Genomic DNA, 19,387 nt, shown 5'->3' on the forward strand with positions numbered 1-19,387 from the left:
ATCTTGCTATCTTAAAGTGTACCATGTCTAGTTTCTTATTGGGTTCTATGTGGTCGTATCAAATAGAAAAGCTGTAGGGTATTGTGAAAATCACTGTATGACGTTCAGTAGACTGTACTTCAAACAAGAGAGTGATCTTAGTTGTATATATATATATATATATATATATATATATATATATATATATATATATATATATATATATATATATATATATATATGATGTGATAAAATATATGTTAATTTGTAAAATTGGACGGAAACATAGTCTTTGTACAGGACAGCTGTCATGAACCCAGTCACGTGATCTCATGAAATTATAATAATAAGAGACGCCATCATGTAGAAGCCATGAAATATAACAAACTCTGAATAATTCATTCTCTATATACATTGGTTCCTTTCATTTAGGTAAACATGTATACAAGTCATGTCTTGTTTTAGTATGAAAAGCACAGCAAACTCATGTTACTTTTACATAAAAAAAAATTGATTAAAAAAAGGAAGCTATATACACATCTTTGCGTTTAATTTGTACAATAACTTTGAACTTTTTCTAAATTTAAAGATTTCTGTTAAAATTATATATATTTTTCTTTGGTTTGATGATTTTACAAAATATCCTACGAAGTATATATGTTTCTATCTATTGAGGTAATAACTATTTGGATGACGCTAAGGGGTTCCTAGTTATCTCGGATTATTAGACTGTATCATAACATTGAAGGCCGCTGATAAATGGTGTCGATAGGCCGTGGTAATTATCCACTGAAGAATCCAGTCGTGTGAGGGGGCTCATGCCTTTCCCCTACATCTGTTATTTCGCCATAATGGTCGTGTATTCAAACCTAAGGTTGGATTATTATTTCTATAAGCGATATGGAATATATGGTAATCGTGTTTACATCTTAGAGTTCAACCCTCCAACACGGAGTTGGTTCTAATCACGTGTTGGCAATATCGACGTCAACTCATACGGTGCGAGGAAATAAGAATTGCGGCTGCTTTCTCACCATAGGTTCTTTAACGCAAATGGTCACTAGCGAAATACCAGGCGTGGTAGGGGAAAGGCAAAAACCAAAATCCCCAGACCAGTGGATTCTAGGCTATAGTAGTTTTTCAAGTATCTTTCCTATTTTGACGAAAGCATAGCTTCAACTTGTTCAAATCAGAATAATTATAAAAAATATGTATAATAGTACTGGGAACATATTGCCAATGAATAATATTATGATAGTATATCTGTCGTTCCAACAATAGTGATACAGTTTTGAATTTAGATTTAAAATAGTCTTTCTTAATTAGAAATACAAAATGTAAAAAAAAAATCATTAAAGATGTACTTTTTACAAACACACGATTAAAAATTGTAAATGGATCATTGTACTGAAAATGTTACTACTCATATCAGGCGATGTCAGTTGGGTTGACGTCTTGTATTGTCACCTCTGTACCGGGTGTTGCTGGGACAGACTCACTTACTGGCTCAGAGGGCGCTTCGACGTTTTCCACTGGTGGTTGTGTTTCGGCATTTTCAGGAGCTACTGGTTGAGCATCTCCGTTCGCTGGTGCTTCAGAGTAGACGTTTTCTGGTGTCTCGTCGGGTTTTTCTTCATTTGAAGTATCGAGGTTGGCTTTACTGTTTCCAGTTTCTGCTGAGTCGTGGACTTTGGCTGTATTTCCCGGTTTTGAGAGCATGCTCTTAGCAAGAGCACCGAGGCCAACTACGACTGCACCAGCTACAGCGCAACCTAATGCAATACCCACAACAGCTCCAACATGAATATCTATGTAACCACTTTCATTCTGTTCGGGTGCAACCGTACTAACATTTGTCTTCGGCGATGTGGCTGCAACGGTAGTTGCTACTTCTGGTGATCTGGTAGTTACCGACACATTAGTCTCTGTAACGGGACAGTTGATGACATCAAGACCGCTAGTACTGTCACCAAAGGATATACAAATCAAATTGTTGCTGTCATCGTCATCGTATGAAGCAGAGGCACCTGAAATATTAAAGATATATATTTTACTGGTAATCTTCCTTCGTCCATTTTTGATTTAGGTACCTCAAAAATCGAAATTTTTCATATCGTATGAGGGCGATAATTATGACGATTCATCTTTCGACGACCACACATGCAGGTGAACAACTACTTGATCAGTTACAATATATTATATATGGATTGTAAAAAAATGTTGTCACTTTTCTATTATCCGGCGATATATCCTCTACTACATTTATTTATTATTTATTTTATATTTATTTATGATAAACCATCCAACAGGCATTGTCCAATAACAGGAGGAAGGTTAAGTGCAGGAGAGAAATCGGCGTACCCGGAGAAACCTGCGTTGTTCTGTGTAGAGTCAAACTGAACTACACTCGTCAAATTTAATCAAACACTGATAGGTTCGAACACCGGTCATAGTGGTAAGAGGCAAGTGGTTCAACCACTCATCCACTGACAACCCTAATAATATTAAAGAAAGGGGGAACGATTACAGAACTCTGTGTATTCTTTCTTCTGTTGGTTTTCATTGGATTCTCTACCATATATTATGCAGCGTACATCTATGTGTGTGAAGTATACACGTACACGACACACAGAAAGGAGACTCGTATGATATCCATACGAATATGCACAGTGGCGGAGTATAGTGTACCGTCAGCAGAGGACTCTATGTAATCGAAGTGTTCTCTAGATCTTCCATTCTGGTCCATTAAAGTGACACAAGCTGGGTTTGTATTTCAAGTTTGGTTGGGTAACTTTTCCTTAATAATAAAAGATAATCATAGTATTCTATACTACACCCTGAAGCATACTTAACAATCACTTAATATTTGCAAAACTTAAACCATAGACCCTACTAAGGTGTGTGCTTAAACCTGGCAATACGTACACGATATGATTCGATGACTTAATTTAGCATAAGTATACTAAAATGTGGAGAAAACCATATGGTAACGACGCCTTAAGACGAGGTCGAAGGCATTCATCAATGTTCTCAATGTACTACGTCGGTCGGTAATGATCTTTTTATATGTTAATCCCACACGGAGATTATGAAATTAAGCTTAGAAACTAAGAATTCGCTCTCCTAGAGATAAAAGCATGTGGTCGTGTTTTCTTTTTGATGTGAAGTCTTGAAAAGAGTAATATGTTAACCCTACTCACCTTTCACAAACTTGACACAGAAGTAATTATAATCACTGCAAGTCTCTAGTGGCACAGTAAATGTTACTTTGCTTCCTGTGTATGGTGTAGTTTCCCATTCATCTATCCCAGCACTGACGTCACCAATGACGTGTTGTGCGTCATCGATATTTAAGACTGTACCCACTGACTCGCTTTCGGTACTGGCAATGAAGGCTTCAAAAGTAATGCTATCGGCTGCACCAGCTATTGCAGTCCCACCAGCATTCTTTAGTTGTATAGAGTAGGTTAGTTCTATGGTAGAGTTTGCAGTCATGTTGACTGGATCTTGGTTTGTGACGTCAAGGGCTACAGGAACCACATCTAATTGATGTAAGATGAACAAGTTAATGAAACCTTGGGTACGTATACACAAATAAAACTTCACAAACTTAACACGGAAATATTCGACTCAAACGGGTTCGAAGTTTACAGATTTTATCAAATGTACAGATGTTGGTTACTGGATTCTGATTTAACGAAATTTAAATGAAAAACAAACCTACGTTCTGTGCTATCAAATGATGTAAAACATCATCAACAACAACAACAACAACAACAACAACAACAATAACAAAAACAACAACAATCTATATACCGTATTCATACCATTACAAAGACTTTTGAGTTTATTTTATGATGTTATCATTATTTATAACCCAACATAAATGGATTTTGGCGAATATTATTAATCTGTAGTCTCAATGACAGTATAAATTGGCACTGTGCCTCCATTTTACATTTACAGTCATTATTATGATACAAAGAGTATAATGAAGACAATTTATATTGTCTAATTACTAACCTGATACACAATCAGTAGAACCAGCAAAACCTGCTCCAAACACAAATTTTAAACATTTATAATCATTGGTGGCATCGTTGTCTGTGTATGTACCTGTATTCTCTATCATAACACATAAATGGCTATGAGTTGAGCATACACTGCTTGGATAATTAATGTTATAAGCCCCGGAGTTGTACAAATGCTGGCCACCGGATGAAGAAATTTGTAGCTCTTGAGCACGTTTACCAGAATTATCATTGAGATTGAAAACAGTGATCTCAACGGCAGTACCTATGGTGCATGCACCACTATTGTCAAGTTCACATATGTACATTTTGATATCATAGTTGTTTCCGGAAGCAGGAGCTGGAAGTGTTTCATCGCCGCTATTCAGGACCGCAATGGTAGCAGAACCGATTAATTCATCCACGTCTTTTTCATAATATGGTGAAGCGCCAGCTGGATTAGGATCTGCCATTGTAAATGGGTTTATCACCAAGTCTAAAGTAGAATAATGATAAAGAGGGAGACACAATGTATATAGGTATATACACACTTCATGGAAAAATCCTACTAAGGTGAGAAACTAGTACTAGTCGTAGATACATGCATTTCAACCATTTATCGCTGATACAGTGTATGAAGGTATTACTAACATGTGACAATTTACTTTATGGTAGTAGTTGAATTATGTTGTTGTGTTAGACATCTTTCTAACAGGTGTAAGGTTGTCACATCCAAAAGTGTGTTGATTTAACAATTGCCAGAAATTTTATCAATATAAATAATTTCCTTTCAGTGTATTCCATGTTATTATTTTTATTTTTAAAGTAATAATCTATTTCATTTGTAGATGCAAGTGAAAATGTTTGAATTATTAAATCATACAAGAAATCTACTTTTGATAAAAGAATGTATTATGATAATTATGAGACTTGGCAAAATATGTACTCCGATTTCATTTCGTAAGCCACTCAGTATAATCATTACATACGCATTAAAATCCTCTTACTGAGTTCTATAATTACCAATAAAATGTAAATAATACATTCAGATTAACATTATTTTTAAAAGGTGATTTGGATAATAGATTCACATATATTGTTACGATCAAAAAATGTTAACTTGGGATTTTGGCATATTTTACCAAAACTAACGTATTATAAAAATTTACCTTTGTACTACTTACTTACAAACAGGAGCTAACAACAGCGTGATCTACTAATATGTTGATTTTTCTACCAATCTTGTATTAATTGCATTTATCTTGGTAACTAACGATTCAAGTGTTTTGATGTCAAGTATTTTCAATAAACAACATAGATTAGTACTTGTAAACAACCTAACTTGTTGATTATCGATTTCAGGCTAATACCTAATTTTCTAATAGTGTGATAGACATTTGTCTTACACATGAAACATTTACATATGACATGATCTTAAATCTCAATCTTAAATATTCGTGTGAAAAGTTCATCGTGTCTTCTAGAACAATGCATCTATAGGTGAAAAATAATTTATTTATAGCAAATTATATTTAGAATAATGACATCACCATAATTTCAAGGTGACAACTAGACTTATATGTTAGGGATATGGAGAAATACAGACTGATTAGATTTTGATTGGTGTGCGGTGTCTCTCTGCCTGAGTGTAAGAGCGTAATTGTGATTGATGATACCTGTGTAGCTAAATCCTAACGTAGACAAGCTCGTAAGATTCTGGTACCCAAAAAAGGTAGTAAGAGTGGAGAATCATTTACGTTCTGCCGATATACCTACAACTACACTAAATGTAACATCCCAGATTGTATCAATATAATAATACACAATGCAAGTCTGCAATCTGCCTATTCGTGCATCATTTCATTGTTAATAAATGCTTACCTGTCAGTTTAGTGGGTTGTGGCGGTTTGTTTGTTTGGGGGGGGGGGGTGGGGAGGGGTTACAATATTATAATGAATTTATGTAACGGGTTATCACATTTAGTTTATTATACCATAAATAAATAAATAAATAAATAAATAAATAAATAAATAAATAAATAAATAAATTTATTAATATATATATATATATATATATATATATATATATATATATATATATATATATATATATTCGAATCACCAATGAAATGCTTCCTGTGCCCTGTGATCACATTTGCAAATATTTTCTATGAAATTATCCTTTCATTCATATGATGATGACAAAACTTAAAACTCACCAATAAGTCCTGAAACAGTTGATAACATGACTGATGTCAAGAAGATATGAAATAAATAACTCGTCATCTGAAAAGTTAAAATACAAACCATTATAAGAATTAAAAACTGTATTGGATGTCCGGGATATCATTAAAACCTTTTCCGCTAATGCAAGTTTGCCCTCGTGGCAATAAGACTACTAGTGCCATCATAGCCAGGCTATAAGTGTATATATAATATTCGTGTTTCGCCGATAGCACGAGATTTTATTGGTCATTAAATATGGTGACAGTACTTCATTAATTATGAATTATATCAGAAGACACACAATTATATGTGTATATCCGTAGAAGTAGTTTAACAATGTATTCGTTTCTATTTGTAAAATAAACAATGACTAATTATCATGTGACATGAAAGTTTGTCAAACTTTATAGGTACAAAAATGTACCCCAGCCTCGACAACACTTCAGTCGAACACCGAAATTCATAGTTTTCTAAATACCATACATTTGTCTAAAATTAATTATAATCGACGTCATTCCTGAAAAATATAAATGACAAAATAAAGAAGAAATATAGAAATGTATCTGAGAGGACAATTTACTCACATCAATGTACAATTTCTGGTATGATATAGTTGTTTCATGGATTCTTTCCCTTTCGGATTGATAGAAATAAAATGGTCACTGTCATTGCGTTATACGTGTTTGTATTTTTCTGTTCTTAATCGATATCATTAATCAATCTAATCAATATTGATTCAACTCGCCAATGTTTCTACTTTGACTATTTTCATGTTAAGTGCCCCATATATTAGCCTACGTATGACAAAGTGGACGAATCCTGAATTAACCTTAGAGCATGTGTCCTTCGTTGATGACATGACACACTCACTGATAGATATATAGACGAAAACATCAATAGACAGACTCTGATTTCAAACACAAAGGAGCATTGAAGGCATTTTTAGGCTTTTTCATCACGACATTCGTTGAAGAAGAAGTCCACGTGGAACAATGAACTGTTACCATGCCACTACCCCACAACAAAGGGATTTAAGTGTACTAGATACGGTTGAGTGAGTGAGTGAATGAATGAATGAATGGATGGATGGATGGGTGGGTGGATGAATGACTGACAGACTGACTGAATGGATATACTTTCATTGAGTCTTAGAATCACAGCCGTGTCTCGTCAGTGTCATCCCAAGGTTAATGTTATCATATCATTTATTTGTTTGTTTGTTATATCTTGTTTTGTTGACATAGTTGTTAGGCGGTGTCTTTTCAGCACCTCGCCAATCACGTGTACGTTGACGAATCGAGTAGACGAATTATACTTCCACGATGGATGAATTGAAATGCACTGAGTCGAGCAAACTAGAAAGTTAAAAAGCTATAGGACTCACACAGTGGAATCACAAGTTATTGTCCGCTATGCAGAGGACCATACAACGGGGTTAACTAACCAAATGCCGTATTGAAAAACGAAGAGGCCCACCGTGTCGAACATTGTATTTCACTGAAACGTCACACCTCATCAGTCAAAACCGTTTTCCCCAAAGATACCAAGTGGGCCGCGTCCAGACGATGACGCCGATCCCCGAGTGTCTTTTATCCGGAGAACACGTTAAAGGGGCACAGTCTAACATTTTATGGTCTTAATTTTTAAATTTTGTCCATGCTCACTCTGCAAGATACTAATATAATTTCAACTTTTAAACCATGCATATGATGAATCACATAACGTTGCAACTCATTAACGATTTTATCGTAAATTTACCACATGACATTATATTAATGTTATCAGTAGCAATATTCGATGAAAAAACAAACAACAGCAACAACAACAACAACACCAGTCTCGATTTCAAAGCTTCCACAGTGTGCTGCAAAGATTTATGAGCGCAAAGAAGCGAACATTTACTTCTCATATAAGTTAACGTGTATACAGATGTGAAATACAACAATCGACAGACTATACTTTACCTCGGCAAGTTAATATTTCCAACACTACGTACTCTGCATTCTAAATGTTATCAATGGCTTAAACAAAATAATTATGACAGCTTGTATCAGAATACGAAGTTACACATGGTAAATTTGGGGAAACACTTTTTATTTATAGCTTCCACTTTTGTATTGTTAGTTACTAAGGGACGATCGCTCAATGTCACACAAGCTCAATAAACGAACTACGTTCATTTGGGGGAGGGGTCTGCGATTGCTGAACTCCATTTTCGCACTTTTAACCAAATTTCGTCGGAAAACTTTCATTCCTTCAATGACAGCAGCTTTTGTATTTACTAACTAAGATGTTGATAAATTGATAACAATTTACTTGAGTGAGAGATATGCTGCTGGGTTTCTGGTAGTATTTTAATGACCTTTAACGTGTTTACAATCATGTGTTTTACATTACACCGATCATAGTGGTGTGACTACTACAGTTCTCATCATAGTGTACATCAAATATAAATGTTTGATGTCGCATTGTGAGGGTTCGTTTAGAGGTAGGGGGAGGGGGTTTTGACCTAAACGGACGATGTTTGTTGTGCTTGTGCAAGATTGTACGACCTCCCTTGATATCCCTATGAGGTTCATTTTTAGTTGGTATATGTTTTGTACCATGTTATCTATTCTAATCTATATGAATTGATCTCAAAATACAGGCTATTTTATTTGCTTATTTTAACTGACTTTAGTCAAAACTGGGTCTCATTTTTGACCACCTGAGATTTGTTAATCGTACATAACATAGTATAACCACATATATGTAGACGGCCTTTGTAAACTTCGTTCTCTTTGTCGATTTGGATGTCGTCTTGATTTTACGACTATCCTGCAGTTTTACGGCATAAGCCGTTGAAGTTTTTGTCGCGATATAGTTGTCACAATTTCAAGTGAGTAAAGGATTTTTGTGTGTACCTGTGGATATATATAGTGACAGGTTTCCAGTAATAAATCGTGGCGGTAATAAACCCAGTTTGAATGTAGGTCTTCGCAATGAAATGGCTGAATTGTTGTCACTGTTATAGATGTTAGTTGTCTTTTTTATTATGTGTGTATACTTTTTTTATTTGATTTAGAAAGATGTATGTTGAATGAAACATATTTTTGTACATTATTGTACACGTTTCGAGGTCTCGGAAGTATGTCTTTAAAAATGTGAAAATAGGAAAATGCAGTCCTCCATTGAAATGTATGTGGGAAAATGTATTTTGACTTTCCCAATATCATTAAATAATAATAATAATGACAATGTTGGGTTCTTATATAGCGCTTTCCCACGGCGTGCACAAAGCGCTTTACAATTATTACCCCTGGCTAGACTTGGTCTATGTTGTTCGCCATTGTTTCGTGTCTTTTTCCAAGTTAAAGTAGAAGAAAATAGTAAAGTTTTGTTTGTTATTTTTATACAAATAAGTACCAATTGTCCATTCATATATGGCATTTTGGATAATCAAACACTAAAAAACACAAATGCCTTTGTTTGTGAAACACCCCCTCTCCCGGAGTAGTCATCACTCGACGTTAGGTTCTTTTAAATGAGATTCTTCATTGGTATTCAATTGAAACCATTTGGTCCACAATTCTAAGTCTCGAATTCTAGTCTAAAATTCTATAACGTTTACTTCTCTCTTTTATGACCTATTAATGTCCTCATTGTGTTTAAAGTTGTTAGTCAAAGAAAACTAATAAAGGATGCGCTACAAAAGTTCGATAAAACTTTAAAGTATAAACTACTATTAATTTTATGTTTACATTTTGTTATTGACTATACGATATATCAAATACGTCAACTACTTTTCAAAAGCATCGCCGTGTTTTGACGTTTCCCGACTGAAATGTCATACAGGTCGTGAAAACAGGAACCATGTCTTCAATATTAAACGGTATGTCAACAGTAAAACAAACAACATGTTGTTTTTTTCTCCTTGACAACATAACGGTTTATGATTATCTGGGGATTATCTCAAATGAGGCGCCCACAGGTTGTTTTTAACTGTATTGAAATGATAGTTACGCGGCAACTGGTATCATAGACTATGTTCTGCACGTAAATTACACAATTATTTTCTTTCGGATGCATTTAAAACATGTTAGCTGCTCCTTGACACCGGGTTTGGATATAGCGTCTCGATAGGCATTTACCGGACAACACAGCCGATGCTTAGTTGTCAAGTAGGCAAAGTCACCACGGTGGTAGCGATCGTTAGGTAGTGGGAAAAAGGTAAACCAAAAGTCAAAGTATCGTATTCTGTCTCAATTAATTATATCGGCAGTCTTTATATCTTTTGTGTCGTTGACCAATAAATTACTTTCTTTGTACATTGTATGTTGTGTATGGAACCCACGCGTGCTACCTCTAAAGATTCTACAACAGTGCACCGACGTGTTAATTACCGAGCTTCAAAGATGGCGTCCACGTCACGAAGCCTCGTAATTCGTGCTCTGATTATCACGTGGCGTTCGTTACCTTGACAACTAAATATTGATCTACAGACGTAACAGGCGTTGCAAAGATTCATTTACCACTCTATTATTAACAGTTACGCTTCAGTCAACTTTACGTCCCGTGTCTGTTCAAAGCAACATTGCCTCTAAATCATTTGCATGGCCGTATTGTTCATACTCTAATTTTGGCCAGTAAGGAGCATATTTCTACTTTTATTCACATCAGAGATAATGGTGTTTTTTCTAAGCACTGTAATCAATCAGCCTCTATTGAAAAGTATTTTCAACTTTACTTTCACACCAGATAACCAGTTTTTGCCTCAAGGGTCGACAAAAAAACACCCGAAAAGTGTTTCACAACATTGCGGCTTTTGGCCTGAAGTTTTTCGCATTCACTTGATATACGGGGATGTTTATCTTTATAACACAACTTTACATGTACGGCTTACATTTACACAAATATAAATGAGGCTCTAAGTGTACTCCGTGCAGTGCAGTGGCAATAACTCGAGATTTTTGCCAGTTGTTTTGTCCCTTTCTTATCAAAGTTTCTAGTTTCACAGACTGGCATTTCACAAATTAAGTAAGAATTTAACGTCAGTCATAAAATCGGTTGTAAAAGATTTAGTGTACGTTATATTACTAGTTAACGAAATTGTCACAGACCATTGCGCTTATAAAGGAACGAAATAATCTATTAAGGTCACTGGTCTTTTTCATTACACTGTTCGCCCCCCCCCCCCTTCCAGCTTGGCATGTTCTTATCTGTTTGTCTGACTTTCTCTCAAGTTGTTTTCTATTTTCTCTCTCTCTCTCGCTCTCTCTCTCGCTCTCCCTCCCCCCTCCTCTCTCTCTCTCTCTCTCTCTCTCTCTCTCTCTCTCTCTCTCTCTCTCTCTCTCTCTCTCTCTCTCTCTCTCTCTCTCTCTCTCTCTCTCTCTCTCTCTCTCTCTCTCTCTCTCTCTCTCTCTCTCTCTCTTTCAGTAATTATTTAATAATTGTAAACAACCCTGGCGAAATGTACCTATTTATCACCATGTGACATTCTCAAGATACTGTAATCGTTAAGACTGTCTTACAAAGAGAAAAGAAAGCAAGATTGTCCCGGGGACATTTGGCTAGTCTGAGAAAACAAACAAGTGACATGTTACCATTAGGTATAAATACGTAACATACCATCTTAACGATTGACCGTGACGTCACAACTTATACCTATTCTTGTATGGATCGCTTTGAAACCATAGCGTCGCTGAGAGCAGATGTCTCTACCCAGTTACCCGACTTTAGCATTGAAGGTCTTCGTTCTAACAACATGTTTACATTTCTTTTTGATAAGTGAATGCGATACATGACGTTCAGCTTGCTAATATGTTTTGAATCGTTTTGTTGGTACATAAAACTTTTATTGTAGAGTATTGAGCATGTTATCGCGAAGTCATGCCTGCTACTTTACCGGTGACTCGGATGTAGTCAAATGTTACGGTCACTCTGGCATTGAACGTTACACTTATATTACACACAAAATTTACTTTTTACTCGCAATTTGTCCCGTAAACCTCACGCTATTACCAATAAATCATCTTTTAGAACTGTCTGAACTTCAGATAACACCGTCTTAGAAGTACAACGCAAAAAAATCCGTAAATCGGTGTCCCAAATGCCAAAGTTATATTTTGAAATTTTCAAAATCACTGAAGACGAAACCCTGACAACGTGTCCTTCAAGGCAGGGCCATGATCCATAATATAAAAGAAAAAAACCAAACAATGAAAACAAATTCCTAAAGACGCGTACAACAGATAAGACACAGACAGAACAAGACAGAAATTTTACCTTTGCTCCGTGATTCTGGATCAACTGTCTTGTCTCCACAAACAAAGAATTCCTCTTAAATAGCCCATTGACATTATTCGCGATTGACGAGTGTATCTCGGTGATGGTTTTTACCCGTAAAGTTGTTATATACAGCCCATTTCAACTATTTTGCTTCGTCGTGCGTTGGATGAACTTCTTTACTCAGCCGATTCGGTACAGTGATTTTGTCAAGACCCGACAATATTGCATCATGGGATATACACATAAATACAATGGACGATTCAAAGTTTTAGAGATGTCTGAAAAATCGAGCTTCGAAGTTTACGTGCTCTTTGTCGTGTATTTTAAGTAATGCATTATTATTGCATCAACGATTGCCTAATAAATGACTACACGTAATAATAAGGCCTTAATTTATGTAACGTAACCAGGCTAATACAATGTTACCATGTACGTTTACCATGGTTATGTCTTGTTTGTTGATACTAAAAAGACAGTTGCATGGTAATTAGGTGAGAAGAGTGACTACGTATACATATACATTGACTCATTCAAGAAGAGCATAACAAATAGAGAGAGAGAGAGAGAGAGAGAGAGAGAGAGAGAGAGAGAGAGAGAGAGAGAGAGAGAGAGAGAGAGAGAGAGAGAGAGAGAGAGAGAGAGAGAGAGAGAGAGAGAGAGAGAGAGAGAGAGAGAATTTGTAGTTTGTGGTTTTAAAACAACATTCTGAATAACGGCATTGACGTGAAAAGTGCCTCGGATGTTCAGTCTTTAAAGTTTTGCTGTGAATTTTATTTGTTAAAAAATACTTCAACCTATTCTCAGTGAAAATCAAGAAAAAATCATCGACCACCGTACATAGTTTTGAAATAGAGATCAAAATTATCAAACTGAGGTCAGCATTTCCAATAATCTAAAATTTTAAATTGGATTTTTTTTTCATATTTAACAAAATAAAAGTCCAGATCCCTGTTAATCAGCTGGTCCTGTGACTATGGGAGTCAACTAATTACTGAATAACAGTAAACAGTATAAAAACAAAAGTAAATAGATTTTCTACCAAGAAATTTTTGTCGTAAGTTTGTACTTCTGAGTTGTACATCATAAATTATATGTTCGTGAGGGTTTCCATGATATGCGAATATTATTCATGATTTTTTTTCTTGAGATATTAAGAGTGTCTGAAATTCAACTACAAGGTATGATTCATGGACATAGTCTCAAAATACGTGCAACTACTGCAAATTCTAAGTGATATACTGTTTTCTTAAGATCTTACGGTCAAAGTCTTGAGGACCCCACTTTCCCGCCAACAATGAAGTTGGCGACAGTTTTCTTGTTTTGTATTTTTGACGCGTTTCAATTTCACTTTTTAATAAAAGCGTAGACATTGGCGTCGTAAGTAAATTCGTGTAATTTTTTTTAAGATAGCCATGAGAAATCAGAAAAAAAAGGAGTCTGAATAATTGCACAAACATGTTTGGATAGTGAAGGACTTGCTCCGGTCCTAGCTAGATAAGTCAACAATATGTGATCAATCATGTAGTAAAGAATGTACATTTATACATGTAGCTGGTCATCAAAATTCCTCTTCCAATACTCTTCCCAGCCCATACACAATTTGTCAAAACTCAAGTATTCCTTAAAGTCAAAGATTTGGCGTTTTGCTTAGAAGGCACATAGTAGGGAATTGATCCCTTTTCAGTACAGTAACTGTTTGCATGTTTAGCTACTTGCAATCTATTATAACAGTCAAGCATACTTTATATCGGCTACTGTCAGCAGTCAGATCTTTCTATAAATGATTCAGAAAGTGTAGTGTTTTTAGAGTCGTGAATTATTTGTCTCAATGAGTGTTATGCCATGAGCAAAGTTAGTTGGCTGCAAAATTGGACACGGACGGATTTTTTTTTATTTGAACGACGCATTGTTCATTAATAGAAAGTGTCTTGGAGGGAGAGCGTTAACACAGCAGACATTGTTAGACGATTTAAGGTACTCCGTATAAATGTTTCAATACACTTTATACAACACGGTAGCCTATATTGACAAAGTCGATCGTCCAAGGCCATTTTGAAGAACCCTGTTGAAAAATTACATTCATTATACACACAAAGATGTACTAGTAGGCTAAGTGTACATTCAAGTGTCCTTTCTACCACAGACCACTTTTAATGGTCTGAGTTTCTATTTAGAGTCATGTCTGTCAGTTCCGTTCACGCCGGCTCATCAAAGTCGTTGAAAACCTTGGTGCATATTAACAGAAAACAGCGCAGTAAGACCTGGTGCTGTATTCTCTAGTAGGGTCTAGTTCTTTTATTGGTCACTTGGGTTTCCAGCAATGCATTTTGCCTCCTCTGTAGAACATATGGATATTTGTACACTTGTATGTCTCATGTATTTTTGGTTCCTTTTTATACTTTATTTTTGTCCCTCGGACAGGACGTAAAATAGAGGTCCCGTGTATCGGAGTGCAATACCCAATGCACGTTAAAGTACAATCTACATTTTTCGTAAAGTGTAGGGTGAAAACCCGTTGTTTTTTTTAATTCCTTGCCGTCTTACATTTTTCGTTATTCTGAGCAGCAGCGAACCAATTTGTTTGACCAATTAGGAGATCTCTTTGTCATTTTTTCCTGAAGTGGCTATTGTTCGCAATTGTACTACATATACAAAAAAAACAAAAAGAACCACACCTTTCTGTTAAAAAGCTTCTGTCAATCACCTGCAATATTGCAAGCTTAAAAATATCTTTTCAGTACATATAATTACACAAATTTGAACATTAGGCGATTTAGATGACTTGATTCATGACTTTGGTTTTCTTTAAGGTTGCTTTCAGTAACTACTTTACCTAAATGTTATAAATGTACTGGATATTTCATGCATGGTAGCTCAGACCAATATTTTCCATAGTGGTCTGGGATGCTAGTAATGTCCCGAACACAATGACCGAAGAGTTTTAGTATGGCCAAGCTGATGATGACGCTACTTGTTCAAAATGAATCGAAACCTACCATACCTTTCAGGGATCCCTTAATGCAAAGATAAAAGTTTGTGAATTCAGGGTCAGGGTATTGATTTGTTTGTCTTGTTTGTTTGTTTGTTTGTTTGTTTGTTTGTTTGTTTGTTTGTTTAAAAAGTTTATTTTGCTTATATAAGGTTCCGTTTTGGATTTATTGTCATTCTTCGTAGATGCCTAATCGAAGTGTATTGTACTTTTTAAACATTAACCATACAGTAACATTCCATTTTTTTCCCTCTCGAGGACATACTATAGGTCTTCGGAACAGTAACGTACACAGGAAATTGTGTCTTGTATGTTTGTTTACACAGTTTATTTTGCTTACTTTTGGTTCCGTTTTCGATTTACAACAATGTTCGACCAACTGTATCTTTTAGCCTGTCTCAAGCTGTGCTGAAACTACCTATATAGCAGGAAGTTTCTCTATTAGTCACGGTGTAATCTTTCACTCCCTTTTATTGTACATTTTACTGTGGAGTTTTAAGCAGAGTCTTTAGGATAGTGACACTGTGGGGATATCTAGTCTGGTATAATAAACAAAGTTGCAATGTTGCATTGTGTTGTAGTTGCTAATTTAACATCATGTGTTGGAGCTGTTGGTTTACCGTCTCAGTGAAGTGAGTGAGTGTATATATGTGTGTCATATTATCTATGGAGGGACTAGCCAGCTTTGGTCCTATCCACAATTTGTTTACAATTAAACATCAGGGAGTGAAAGATTACATTGTCATCAATGTATAAACTTGCTGCTCGTAGGTAATTTTAGCACAGCTTGAGGCAGACTAAGAGATACAGTTGGTCGAACATTGTTGTAGTGTCACCCTTCGTTGTTGTCAAAGTTTACTGTAATTTTAAACATTAACCATATACTATAACATTCCAGTTTTCATCTCTTTTAATAGGGACATACTACTGGTCTGAGAGCAGCAACGTACACAGGAAATTGAGTTAAACTTTTAGAATTAATATACAACCAATTTTACCTAGCCTCACCTAAATATTATATGCCGCAAATGTTTTATCTTGATAAAGACTACACTTCAGACACAGCGACTCTTTACAAATGAAAAAAACAACAACAAGTAATTGGAACATTTTGTTGCCATCGGAGCCTTTGAAGTCTGCAAAAAATATTTATGTTAAACTTTATGACGTCTACTAAATGGAGTTGATATAAACAGTGTATTGCATTACTTCTATTTCATTTGCATTCATAGCGAATCGGCGTGCCCTTATCTGCATTGTACCAATATTTTATGAACCAACTTATAGATACAAATATATTTGTAATACAAAGTGCATCGGGGCCAGGTTAGATGACATGGCTGTAATGGTCCAAGAGTCATGTCATAGCGAATGTAATACGCCTCAAAGGAGTTCAATATAATCTAGAGTCCAGACCATTTTTCTGCTTTGTTTCATAAGAAGAATTACATATGCTATCACCCGGCCGGAGATCTGTACATATGTACCGTCGTCACAATTTGCATCTACACTTATATATATGCCATTTTACCATGCACGGGCCACGTTGAACAAAAAAATATGGACTATCTATGCTCTGGTCGTTCTACGTCACCACAACGTACGTCTACGTCACGACAACGTGTGTCTACGTCACTAGTTCTGCTGTGTTCGAAATATGAGTCAAAACGTTCAAAATTGCCATTTCTTTCCCCGAGTTTTCTTTGAGACTGCTGGCGCTGGTACACTTATGTAATTCTCCAATATTTTTCTTCATTTAGTCGGAAAATACTCGTGACTAAAGAATTTTCACTACTCATCTAGCGACACGCAGAAACATATTGGAGAATAACATCTAATGTAATTCCGTTTGCATTTAAGAGAACAGAATGTCGGACAACTGTACATGTCCCCTGCTTTGTGCTTACTTTAAAACATTAAAATCGTTTGAATTTATGTTTGCTTATATCGTTCATTAAAATCATCAGAGGTTTATTTCATTTATGTTACAATGAGAATTCACCCATTGTTAATTCTTCAATTCCCTTTTTTACAATGTTAGGTGTTTTCTTTAGTTGATTTATAACGAGGGAACCGTATGAATGTCATCAGAAAAGTGTTCAACGGTGTCCAAGGACGTAGAGCTACATTACCGTAAAGGCCACGTACGCTTAAACTTAACAAGAATATAGCCTTCGCCAGGCTTTAGGCCATTATATGGTGGCATTCTGTGCGCAATTGAGAACCGTACCCGTTATCACATTGAGTTACAATACACAATCACACACACAAAAACGACTTGATGTGTTGATGCGCCATCCCACAAGGTTACATTTCACACTGAACTAAATTCTACGTTTGTTTATGACCATCAGTATTGAATAGTAGGCTGGTAATATAACGGTGAACAGTAACAATATGTCTGGGGCCTCCACTTGTGATCAGCCGACCGGTTAATGAGTCGGCCCAACCAACTGCCCGCACTTCTTGTCTGATCCAACGGAACGGTTTGACTTCAGAATTAAACGGACAAAACCTTTTCAAACTACGACTGAACATTTCTGTTTAATTTGATGTGACAAAAGACTCACCCTACCATAATATATTATTTATCCATGCGTGTCAGCGTTTCAAATCTTGCCAGAGGACTAAATCATTTAAAAAATGGACAACTTCTAAACATTTATAACATGCATGGACATACATACACCAGGATTGCAACTGTGCCTTTATGTATGCGAGAGAGAGAGAGAGAGAGAGAGAGAGAGAGAGAGAGAGAGAGAGAGAGAGAGAGAGAGAGAGAGAGAGAGAGAGAGAGAGAGAGAGAGAGAGAGAGAGAGAGAGAGAGACGGATTGGAACAGATAAAAGCTTAACCATATTGAAGAGGCCTGGGGCTGAATGGAATACATAATATTTGTATTTGGAATGGCTCAGTCAGTTCAAAACCGTTCTAATTAGGGGAGCACTTAAACGACATTCTATATGTTTACAGAGAAAACAGGGCGCTAATATTCTAACACGTTAATCTCCAATCAATGTGGATTTATGGTGGCTAACACAACATTCTGTCAACAAAAGTACAGAGACTATGAACAAACGGGGAAAGTTTCTTTGGTTTGCGTAGACTAATACTCAAACCACTTGAACGACAGAGCCGTGTCTTTATATATATACATGTCACCTTTTTAAAACTTACAGGTTGACCTTAGAAATTCTTTCACTATGCCTGTCCCTAGGGAGAATCGACGACCAGGCCTTGACACACAAGGTGTGTAAAGTTAACCATGCATTAGGTTGTTTTGTGCATGATAGAAAAAACGCTGTCGTGACCGTTAGATGCTTTTTTTTGTCATTAACTATTGCAAAGCCCAAACTTAACCCCGAGACACAAAAGACAAGAGTAGTTTGGACAAGTCTGACTTTGGAGGTTTCATTTATATTTGCTATAATGGATTCAATGTGTCGGCCGTGACGATGGTGAAGTACATTTTTGTTTGTTTTGTATACATGAGTCGGTTTTCAAGATGTCCTTATAAACTTTATATTACGATCACAACGTATCCTGTGGTTGCAAAGAACACGTCGAACGAACGCGACATGTGTAAAAGAAGTCCGTTAGATGATGATGAAACTTTATGTCCGCTTAGTACAGAAATGATGTATCATCTTTGTTAATACAACCATTATAGATACAAAGTAAACTATTTTGAGGAATAGAGTGTGTGAACTCACCTTAACAATGTACGACAACAGAATTCCAAAAACTTCACAACTTGTACGAGAATGTCGACTTATGTGTGAATCTCAAACTCAAAGGCACACGGTACTTCCAATAAAGATAAGATACGTCAATCTGTCCGTCAACTAAACAGTGAACCGATGACTCAGACGATTTCTTAGCGACAATTCTGACGCAGTGTGACGTTGTAGCGTCCGT

General features: G+C 36.0%; 1 protein-coding gene across 2 annotated transcripts in view; it reads right to left on the bottom strand.

The window, feature by feature from the left end:
* Positions 1 to 216: 216 nt before the first annotated feature.
* The window catches only part of LOC144442440 (uncharacterized), a 19,185-nt gene continuing 14 nt past the window's right edge, over positions 217 to 19,387 (bottom strand). Inside the window, exons 1-5 of one of the 2 annotated variants that reach the window (XM_078131793.1) lie at positions 19,183 to 19,387; positions 6,208 to 6,274; positions 4,003 to 4,032; positions 3,180 to 3,521; positions 217 to 2,006 (exon numbers count right to left, since the gene is read on the bottom strand). The exon at positions 19,183 to 19,387 is cut by the window's right edge and continues 14 nt beyond it. In XM_078131793.1, coding sequence (XP_077987919.1) covers positions 1,408 to 2,006; positions 3,180 to 3,521; positions 4,003 to 4,032; positions 6,208 to 6,274 — 1,038 coding nt within the window. In that variant the 5' untranslated portion in view covers positions 19,183 to 19,387 and the 3' untranslated portion in view covers positions 217 to 1,407. Of the gene's footprint in view, positions 2,007 to 3,179; positions 3,522 to 4,002; positions 4,486 to 6,207; positions 6,275 to 19,182 lie in introns of both variants that reach the window. The other variant, XM_078131792.1, reaches the window with a different exon arrangement.

This window comes from Glandiceps talaboti, chromosome 11, assembly GCF_964340395.1.
Source record: "Glandiceps talaboti chromosome 11, keGlaTala1.1, whole genome shotgun sequence".
Lineage (NCBI taxonomy): Eukaryota > Metazoa > Hemichordata > Enteropneusta > Spengelidae > Glandiceps > Glandiceps talaboti.